Source organism: Dryas octopetala, chromosome 1, assembly GCF_963921425.1.
Source record: "Dryas octopetala chromosome 1, drDryOcto1.1, whole genome shotgun sequence".
Taxonomy (NCBI): domain Eukaryota; kingdom Viridiplantae; phylum Streptophyta; class Magnoliopsida; order Rosales; family Rosaceae; genus Dryas; species Dryas octopetala.
In genome coordinates, this window is record NC_141366.1 from 23,047,812 (window position 1) to 23,058,813 (window position 11,002).

The following is an 11,002-nucleotide window of genomic DNA, read 5'->3' on the forward strand; positions in this document are numbered from 1 at the left end:
ATGATATAAAGTAAAGTGTATAGACTATAGAGAATATAATATATAAGGTTACTTGTCTAAAACTATAAGTTATAACTAAAAGTCTAAAACTATATACTAATTAGTAATTTTATTATATAGGGTATAAGTATAACTAAAATTATATATTAAAACATTATTATATAAGTAGTTTATACTTTATACTATATACTATATAAATATATAAAGTTAGTAAAGTTATAAAGTATATATTTATATAAACTATATGGTATTATAAACTACATACTATATAAACTATAAACTATATATATACTAAGCATATTAATGTAATAATAATACAATAAATATATATAACCATATACTAACCATATTAAATTATTAATGTAATAATATTACATATAAATATATATAACTAAATTTCGGTAATTGTTTCAAATTTTTTGGTATATATTTCGATTTTTTTTGTAATAATCGATTCAGTTGGTTTCGGTCATAATTGTCGGTAATCGATCAGTTTACCAACTTTTTTCGGTTTTTACCAAAACCAAACCAACTTTTTTGGTAATTTTTTGGTTTCGGATTTTCGATTTTCGGCTTGTTAAAATCGATTCACCAAACCAAAAAATTTCGATCGGTAGTCGGTCGGTTCGGTAAATACCAAACCAATGGGCAGCCCTAGATGTAAGTGATATTTTTTTTTTGTATTAAATATTTGTCTGTGAAGGTTAATTTATATTATAGTAGAATTGAAAATTATATTTTTATTAAAGTGTTAAAGATAGAAATAAAAAGTTGGGTCTAAATAATTAATTATACATACATCACTACACATTGTGTTAGAATTAGATCGACAAATTACTGGGAGGCAATATATATATTTCCCGAACCCAGCCCAAACCATCTTTAATTAGTTTCCAGCCATTGTGTGAATAGTCAGCATGTCAACTTATTCAACTTGGGTAATATAAATCATATCATAAATAATATAATCCAACGATCGACTGTGAATCTCTAAACAAAATAAAGTCAACATATCAGCTAAAAGGAGAACATTATAACCATCTCAAAGCTAACTTTCAACACATATATCAATTGAATAAACAATGATGAGCCAACTCATCAAGTTAGTTTTAGGCAACACAAGTTAAACATGCATGTTGAAGGCCTCATTTTGCTCATGAAATCCATGTTTTGAAGTCCACATAGTCATACAAGTTAAACTCTGTAAAATTTCTACACCTTAAGTTAACTCTGTAATAATTGATATAGCATCAAATTTTTCAATGTACTTATATCTTTAAATTTTGTAATCTAATTCAAGGTACGATACATACTAATTTGTCTTTCAGTTTAGAAAAGTATTGATTCACATGTATCACTATGTCTTTTATATACTCTAATTCCTTTGATGCATTATATATTATTATATGTTTTCATTGCATATAATAAATTTTAACAAACTCAGCTGGCCTATTGATAGATACACTAGCGGCTGAAATAACCACAGACTTTGATTTATGGCTAATATGAATTATGGGTGGGTCGACCAACTGAAGTTTATAGAGGATGGAGATATACCAGTATTTAATGTCAATTTTTTTAATGGCTTCTTAATCCACACCTTCAATTATGTTTTCAATAATCTAAGTTCAGCATGGTCAACAAGGCAAGGTGAAGTCTTTTATTTTTCGATTGAAGAATCAGATGGAATAGTAATTGTCAGAAGCTTATATTGCTTTACAAAACAAAACATGAAAAAACAAGTACTCAGTATTAAATAATAGTGAAAATTGAATATAAAATAAATGTAGCAAAGTTAACTGTCACTTACCCTAAACTTAACTATCATCTCCTTCCTTGAACTTTAATGAAATTGTATGGTAGAATTATCCAGTTTATGTTGGTACCTTCTCCGAATATGAAATGTTCACTATGTAACCATCAGTCACAAATATTTCAACCGCATTTGAATGCCCATAAAATATTACTTTGGTCACCGGCCCCCTAAGATATTGCCTCAATCATATTCCTTCCAAATTATTAAAAATAGTGTTAATGATATTAAAGAATCTATCATAATTTAGAAAAGAGAAAATTGGCATTAACAACATATCGACTAATTAATTATCGACCAAAATTTTCATTTAAATATTGCAGCCACACTTTCGAGAAGTTATTGTAGAAAATTCCAATATGAGTCATATGACAATCCAAAATGAATTAACCCGTTTATTGTCTTAACAAGATATTTTATGTTTATTGTACTTTGAACATGTATTTAATTATTATTTTTCAATAGGCCAGGATATCATTGAATAGGTATACTTTCAACGGTTCTTTTATTTCAATGGTTATTTCAAGCTAAGTATCAAAGAATCAAACAAAAATCACACATATGTGTCATGCGTGTATAGGTGAGAGTTGAGACCTATTACTAAAAATTTTATGGGAGAGCTGTAAATTGTTTTTCTGATTAAGTTTGATTTATTTAGACTTTTTAGCCATTCTCACAAGAGGCATTAACGTTTATTACAAACAAAATAAATCAAATCTCATTCCTTTAAAATCGAGTTTTAATGGGCAGTTCAAGACATTGAGTGAAGCATGTATAATGGTTTGGCGTTAAATAGATCCTCTCACTCTCTTGCTTATTTCATTTCATGTTCTATTATTGAAATTAGAGAAAAACAAAACCTGAAAAAGGTAAATGTCATCATATTTTTTGGAATATGAGGTATTGCAAATTATATTATAAAGTAAAGTAACATAATTTCCCAACATCAAACATCTAATATAAAGAATAAGACATTTCTCTTGACATTGGCAAAATGGGAAATAGTATGTAAACTATTATTTTGCAAAAGTACAAGCTAGTGCAGTTTTGGGTATTCTACCCTCAATGGCAGCAACCACCATACCTTCAAGCTAGTAAAAGTATATATGATCGATAGCCTTCTTATTGCTTACTTTAATTTTTTTTTTTTTTTTTTTTTCAATAAGGTTATTATTGATCTGTTGGAGGATGTCAAATTAAGGATATATCTCAAATTAGTTTGAAGGTCAACAGAACACTAATCGATTGATTGTTGAGGTATATGTATATTACTTAATGTTTTTTAAGAGCTCTACAATTTTGATGTTCTCCAATGACATGAAAATTCCTATGATAAACAATCTTTTACCTACTTCCTGAAAAAAATATTGTTGCACATTGTTACATACATTTTGATTCACGCGTCTGAGATTTAATAATATATGGTCACGCAATTAAGATGATTTTTTGTGTTGCAATATGCATTGAGATCACTACTAAAACATTGGACAAAAAAGGGAGCTAATTGCTTTTTACTTCATATTCATAACATAACACGTTTTTCTGCAATGTACAATGAGGAGAAGCAAAATCCAGCAGGGCCTATAGAAATCTGAATATAATAAAAGCCAATAGAGGTCATACAAAAACTGCTACAAAATTACAACCTACCAGGAGAAAAAAAAAAAACAAAAACAAAACTCAACTCAAGAACCAAGACCAAAAATCAATCAAAACTAGGTCCTGAGGCTACTCGTCATTGGTCATAGGCCAACATCTTCCGATTAAACTTGGCAGCGTCAACCATGTTGCGGAGGGCGGGCTGCACTTCAGAGTACTTGCGTGTTTTGAGGCCACAGTCTGGGTTAACCCAGACGACATTGTTCTCAAGGACCTTACAAATATTCCTGATTTTGTCACAGATTTCTATGGAAGACGGAATCCTTGGTGAGTGGACGTCATACACACCAGGACCAATGGCAGCACCAAACTGCACTCCTTTAGGGAGGGCTGAGAGCAGCTTCTCATCTGATTTGGAGTTCTCGATGGTGATCACATCGGTGTCCATGCCAATGATCGAGTGAATGATGTCATTGAAATTTGAGTAACACATGTGGGTGTGGATCTGTCCAAAACATGAATTCCAAGCATTATACTTTAACTTTCTCATCAAGTAGGCCAATTCATACTATTATTCCAATGTATACAGTATTTCAGTTTATGGAATTAATCTCTTTTTTGCTTTCTTCCTTCTTAACTGAATCTTTTATATTGTCAATTTGACACATATTCACCACGTTTAATCAAAGCACTTAAAGACCTAGCACTAAAGTTAAAGATCTGGATTTACAGATGAGAAATGAATGGTAGAGATGTGAAAGGAACCTGAGTAGTGTCCTGAACATCACAGTTAGTTATCCTGAAGGAGTGAACAGCCCAATCTAGATAGAAAGCCTGCTCAGCTGTCCTAAGAGGCAAACCTTCTCTTAGAGCAGGCTCATCAATCTGGATCACAGTAATACCAGCTTTCTCAAGATCCTCAACCTCATCCTTGATGGCCAAAGCAATCTGATAGCAGGTCTCAAATCTAAAAACAAGCAAATACACAGCATTAGAAGCTAGAAAATTGGCCAATATAAATACAGGACTAAATTTGTATGCTTGTATTCTTACCTGGGTTGGTCATTTCTCACGAAGGACCAATTGAGAATGGTTACGGGTCCAGTGAGCATTCCCTTCATAGGTCTCTTTGTCATACCCTGAGCCAGTGAAGACCAGAAAACTGTCATGGGCTTGGGCCGGCTCACATCACCATAGATAATAGGTGGCTTGACACCACGGGAACCATAAGACTGGACCCACCCATTCTCAGTGAAGGCAAAACCAGATAATTGCTCTCCAAAGTACTCAACCATGTCATTCCTCTGGGTTGGCAAGATATTGGCACATATAATCAAACATCAAAAACCCTCTTTTGACAAGAAGGCCTAGTTGAACGAACAAGCATTCTATATAGTGAAAGCTCACCTCAGGCTCTCCATGCACCAACACATCAATGTCCAGCTCTTCCTGGAGCTTGACAACTTTGTTAATTTCATCCTTGATTGCATTGGCATAATCTTCCTCAGAGATTCTATGAAGATACAGAGGCAGTTTAGTATATACTGTAAGACAAATCAACAAAGTTCAGAGAGCAACACAACTAGCAGAACAAGAATGCTTACTTCTTATCCTTGTATTCCCGGCGCACTCTTCTAAGATCCTTCGTTTGAGGGAAAGATCCAATGATGGTTGTTGGAAGAATTGGAAGGTTCAGCTTCTTCTGTTGAGCATCCAGCCTTCCAGCCACATTTGTGGCCCAACAGTGGTCAGAACCCTTCAGAGCAGAAGCCTTTGCACGAAGAATGATAATCCCATAAGTGCAAGATAGTCACTACAGATCAGTTAAAACAAGTAAGCATAAAAAGCCAAAACTTACAGCCTTCTGGACAGCCTCATTCGTCACTCTAGGGGAGGATTTTCTTGAAGCTTGAGTTGCAGCATTGGCAGAGAAAACTGCCTGCAAATGAATAGGTAGTGAGGAAGTACTACAGAAAAAAAAAAAATAATAAAAAAATCCTCAAAGAAAGGTGAGAAAATTCAATGTTCAAAATGCCACTGGATCAAAGTAAACAGCAACATGAGAAACTCTGCATGTATGTACCAATTTATGTTTTTGTACAGCTCAAAACTAATACTGCAACTTGAAGCTCCGTTAAAATCTTTCTAACCAAAAAAAGGGGGGAAAACAACTCAAATATTCTACCACATAATTGTCAAACCATCCTCGGAACAAAAATTAAGGATAAATTATCGAAAACCTCTTGCCCTATTAACTAAATAAGGTAAGAGGATTATTCTCCCACACATGCATGCACCTATGTATGATTTTGTACAGCTCAAAACTAAACACTGGTATGAACACCAACTTGAAGCTCCGTTAAAATCTTTCTTACCACCAAAAAGGGGAAAAACAACCCAAAAATTCTATCGAATAATTTTTAAACCATCCTAGGATCAAAATTAAGCATAAAGTAGTGAAATCTTCTTACCCTATTAACACCAAATTCCATGCCCTTTTCCACATCTCATCTCCCCCCATATACTTGCCACTAACTTTCTTTCCATCTTCTCTTTCTCTGTTTTTTTGAAAAATTACAATGTCTGCCTTATACCAAACTAGCTGCTCCTTTATGATTCTCCACTTCCTCTTACCCTCCAACCTCCTCACATTCCAACTAATCTTATCTATTTTGCAACTCACTCCTTTCACCCCAAATTTCTTTTCTCCTCTTCTATCATAGTTGATGTCTGACTTTAAATTTTTCAACAGTCTCAACCCCTTCTTTTCCTTGCAGATTCTACCTTTCCCCTCTATCCTTTCCAACTCTTTAATTGGAGCCACCAAAATATTGATTTTTGACATAAAATTCTCCATAGATCTCACGACCCTCTGAACCCACTGCTTGATCTAAAAGTTTGTCAACTTCTAGGCCTTGTTCTTGCTCCCCAATTACGTATGTCTCCAATCAATTGGATTTTTATAAAATTTTCCAATCCACAACCTCCGTCCCCTATGTATAATTAGAAAACCCTCCAAATTCAGATCCTCCACCTCAAGAAAATTGATGTTGTCCTGTCCTCCATCCTTCTTTGAGGATGGTGAATCATGTCTCATCACCCGAGCTCTCCAATACTTCTTGGTGATGATTGGCAAAAAATTGTCCCTCCTCTTCTCCCCTCTACAAATCTTCCACCTCTATGTCACTGGAATGCAATTCTTCAACTCATTTGTTTACATGCTTTTAAATTATATCCATCCAATGTGAAATATGGTTAATGGAAAGTTCAAATATCCATGTCACTGGAATGAATTTCTTCAACTCATTTGTTTACATGCTTTTACTGTATAACTATACATTATATCCATTCAATATGAAAAATGGTTACGTGGAATGTTCAGATATCTTAAGGATTGTCTTCAATAAAAAAGATAAAGAAAAATTACAATCATAATTAATGCAGAAGAATATTCAAGTTCTCTTTTGATGCCTAAACTACAAAAAGAATAATGAAAAATGATTGAGAAACAAATACCTCATCCTTGTGTCCGGACAATGCCTTTGCCAAGCCATTTACTTCAACAACTTTTTGTGCTGCAAATGCAAGCCATGATTTAATCTCTTTATCCAACTTAGTCTCATTCACTAGATCAACTGCAGTGTGGAGAAGAGAGCAGGATGTAGAGACCACGATCTTGTCTGCAGGAAAAATATTAGATTTCCAGCAAAGTGAATACATCCTTCACTTATAAAAGAATGCACTTATCAATAAAACCTTTTCCTAAAACCTTTTCCAACAATGCCCTCAAGAGTCTGCAGAGTATTGAGGGAAGATGCAAGATCGTTAGCCCATATATTCCTTCCGTCAACCACTCCAGCAAAGAGGTGTTTTCCAGAAGGAAATTCACACTTAATCAAATCAAGGGTCTTTGCTCCACGAACCAGGTCAAACCCATAACCGGTAACACCCTTCAAAGAGGTAAGTGTCTTGTATGCCTCGGCAGTAACTTCAGCAAAGTATGTCTCAATCAGAACATTCAAATCAGATAAAGATGACTCTAGCTCTGAGTAGGCATGAGTGAATGCTTGCAATTGATTAGCATCAAGATCCAACACAAGGGTGGGTTCATCAAACTGGATCCAGGTAGCACCAGCTGCCTTTAGTTCCGCCACAACCTCCCTTCATGGTTTTGATCATTAGTAGAGATAATTACAAGAACATCTAATATACAAACTTGTCTCTGAAAAAGGTAGAGTCATTACTTGTAAATTGGAAGAATAGAGCGAAGTAGGCAGAGGGGGGAAAAAGATTGTTTAATACCCCTTGCTGGTTTTGATAGCAACAAGTAGGATACAGGTCCTACAAGGACGGGAACAGTATTCACTCCAAGCTGAGTAGTGTCAAAATATCAAATAGAAAAATACATCAACGAACCAAAATTTCATACAAAAATGAGACATCTAATTCAAAACCATGAAGGAATTCAGTTAGATGCAGAAAAGTGGCAAATTCTTTATTAACAAGATTTTAAAATTTAGGAAGACTTACAGCCTGGGCCTCCTTGAACTCATCCACTGCCTTGTGGGATGCATAAGAGAACGTCATATGCGGGCCCAATTCTGGGACAATGTAATGGCTGCACAAAAGGATATATCGATAGTGTTCCATAAATACAATTGAAAAAAAACCCAAACCAATCTTATAAAACCACTTGAAACATGAGCCGCATAATTCACTTACTAGTTGGTGTCAAACCACTTGGTCATTTCCATAGCAGGAACACGGGCATTTCCCCTAGCCATGGAAAAGTAAGTCTCGAAACAAATCTCACTTTGTTTCCAACCATATCTAGGGGGTACAGCCCCAAGCATGGCTGTGGCATCTAACATGTGATCATAGTATGAGAAGGTGTTGCTTGGAATATACTCAATACCCGCATCAGCCAGCTGCTTCCAAATGGATGACCTAAGACCCGCAGCCACCCTTTGTAATTCCTCGGCACCAGTCTTCCCATCCCAGAAAGATTCCAAGGCAAACTTGAGCTCCCTATTCGGTCCAATGCGGGGATAACCAATAATGTGGGATGCTGAAGCTCTGTTCCACCATACCCATATGTCACAAAACAAAGTTAAAACTCACCTATTTGGCTTATAAAAGAGGAAAAAGAAACAAATAAAAAAAATTATATATAGACCCATTTGCATATGATCCTATCAAGTTCAGTCAAACAATAAGACAAACACTTGTCTAACAGTTACAGTCATCAGTTAAAACAAAACTTCCAGTGCCTTCTTCATTCGTATGGCAAACAAACCCATCTTTCCATTGGCAAAATAAGATTGGAAAACGAGAGAATCAAGTGAAACAATACAGCAAAAGCTAAAAGATGAGACAGCAGAGAAGTGAGAACCCAGAAAAAGAAGAGCAGCCCAGAGAGTAATACCTGGTAGTATGGAATTGGAAGTGGAGGTTGAAGCGAAGAGAAATGGGACGATTAGCTGAGAAATAGAGAGAGCCATGAGGCCCAAAACTAAGTGATGAGACTTGGTTCATTACTATTTACTACTGCCTCTCCCTCCCTCCACCGCGAGTGTCCTCAATCCGGGCTATATATTAAGTAGGCTTTTTAGCAAGATACTCACCTGAAGTTTGATTTGATTTGCGTGTTATTACCTAAATTAAAAATTGAAGTAAGTTTTCCCCTAAATTAAATTTTGTTTGTAAGTTACTACCTCCATTCAAATCCTCATGGATTTTTTGGTCTTTCATAAAAAAGAACTTTGGTGGGGAAGCTTTTGCCACCTCACCATTCTGAGTGGCAAGGCCCAATCAATTACAAGTGGCCACATGTACAACCATTTTTTTATTTCTCTTTTTCAATTTTTACAAACTTTAAAAATTAATTAAAAATAGTTTCGGATTCAGAAAAATACACGGAAAATTCTTACGGACTCGTCTTGACTAATAGTAATTTACTATGGAGTCAAATTATCAATTTGCCCTTTGAGAGTTTTCAGAAAATTTAGGAAGTTCAAATTTATTTCTAAAAACTTAAAATACTTTGGATTCTTTAAAAATTCATAGAATAATCTCCCGAACTCCTAAAAATACAAAGTATGCACCATTGGTCTTCTAAAAACTAACACTACCTTTCTCGTGAACACTTGCTACCCTAATAACACTAACTTTCATAAAAATTAACATTCCGGAGTTTGAATTTATTTTCCTCTAAGACTTCTCGGTCTTTTGGGTAGCAAGTGTTTATGAGATTATCCTATAAATTTTTAAAGAATTCAGAGTATTTTAATTTTTTAGAAATAAATTTGGACTTCCTAAATTTTCTGGAAACTCTCAGAGGTCAAATTGATAATTTGACTCCATAGTAAATTATATTAGTCAAGACGAGTCCGTAAGAATTTTCTGTGTATTTTTGTGAGTCCGGAACTATTTTTAATTAATTTTCAAAGTTTGTAAAAATAGGAAAAGAGAAATAAAAAAATAGTTGTACATGTGGCCACTTGTAATTGGTTGAGCCTTACCACTCAGCATGGTGAGGTGGCAAAAGCTGACTTCCTAAATTTTCTGGAAACTCTTAGAGGTCAAATTGATAATTTGACTCCATAGTAAATTCTATTAGTCAAGACGAGTCCGTAAGAATTTTTTGTGTATTTTTGTGAGTCCGGAACTATTTTTAATTAATTTTCAAAATTTGTAAAAATAGGAAAAGAGAAATAAAAAAATAGTTGTACATGTGGCCACTTATAATTGGTTGGGCCTTACCACTCAGCATGGTGAGGTGGCATAAGCTTCCCCACCCAAGTTCTTTTCTATGAAAAGACCAAAAAACCCATGAGGATTTGGATGGAGGTGGTAACTTGCAAACAAAATTTAATTCATGGGGCAACTTGCTTCAATTTTTAATTTAGGTGGTAACATGCAAATCGAGTCAAAATTCAGGTAGGTATCTTGCTAAAAAGCCTATTAAGTACACCAAACCTGAGGGGTGTCATGTGGATTTTAAAAGTGCAGGGAGTTTAATTTGTAAAATCACGCTAAAGCTAGGGGTGTTTGTGTAATTAATCTAATTTTCATGTATAGATTGAAGAAAAAAATATTTTTTACTTGTTTAAAATAAATAAAAAGGTCAATTACAAAGTTACAAAGTTTGATGTCATCTTCAATTCCCCCATAAGGTTTCAATTTTTTCAATGTAATATAAAATTCATTCAATTTAAGACAATGTGGCCTATGCCACACTTCGTCCTGTTTGACTATTTGGTCTAACATTGTGGGACTGCCTATATGTGACACATACTCAATACAAAACACGTACTGGGGGTTATGCTCATTGCGTCGCTTAAAGTACCAAAGGGAGAAGACGAAGATGATCGTGATTTATTGTATGCGTCGATGTTATGAAAGCAGTTTACGTATATTTAACCCAAATCTTGTCTGCGTCGCTTAGAGGAAGAAGAAGACGATCGTGATTTCTCTGATTGTTGTGAGAGGAAAGGATGTAGGTAGAAGACAACATTAAGATTTAATGTTCACCCAACATTAAAAATCCCTTGTACGTGTTTTGTGTTGAGTCCGTGTTAGCATATAGGC

General features: G+C 34.6%; 1 protein-coding gene across 2 annotated transcripts; it reads right to left on the minus strand.

Moving 5' to 3' along the window:
• Positions 1-3,296: 3,296 nt before the first annotated feature.
• MS3 (methionine synthase 3) lies at positions 3,297-8,977 on the minus strand. Of its 2 annotated transcripts, none has more exons than XM_086234178.1 (12): positions 8,838-8,977; positions 8,135-8,488; positions 7,943-8,030; positions 7,657-7,784; positions 7,182-7,573; positions 6,929-7,092; positions 5,271-5,351; positions 5,017-5,183; positions 4,820-4,925; positions 4,466-4,551; positions 4,178-4,379; positions 3,297-3,917 (listed from the first exon to the last, which is right to left on the minus strand). In XM_086234178.1, exons 1-12 carry the CDS (start codon positions 8,945-8,947, stop codon positions 3,549-3,551), a joined length of 2,247 nt encoding a protein of 748 aa, XP_086090304.1. In that variant the 5' UTR covers positions 8,948-8,977; the 3' UTR covers positions 3,297-3,548. The 2 variants fall into 2 exon arrangements, with proteins under 2 accessions (XP_086090304.1, XP_086090299.1); XM_086234173.1 differs by having other exon boundaries at positions 4,466-4,716.
• Positions 8,978-11,002: the final 2,025 nt, after the last annotated feature.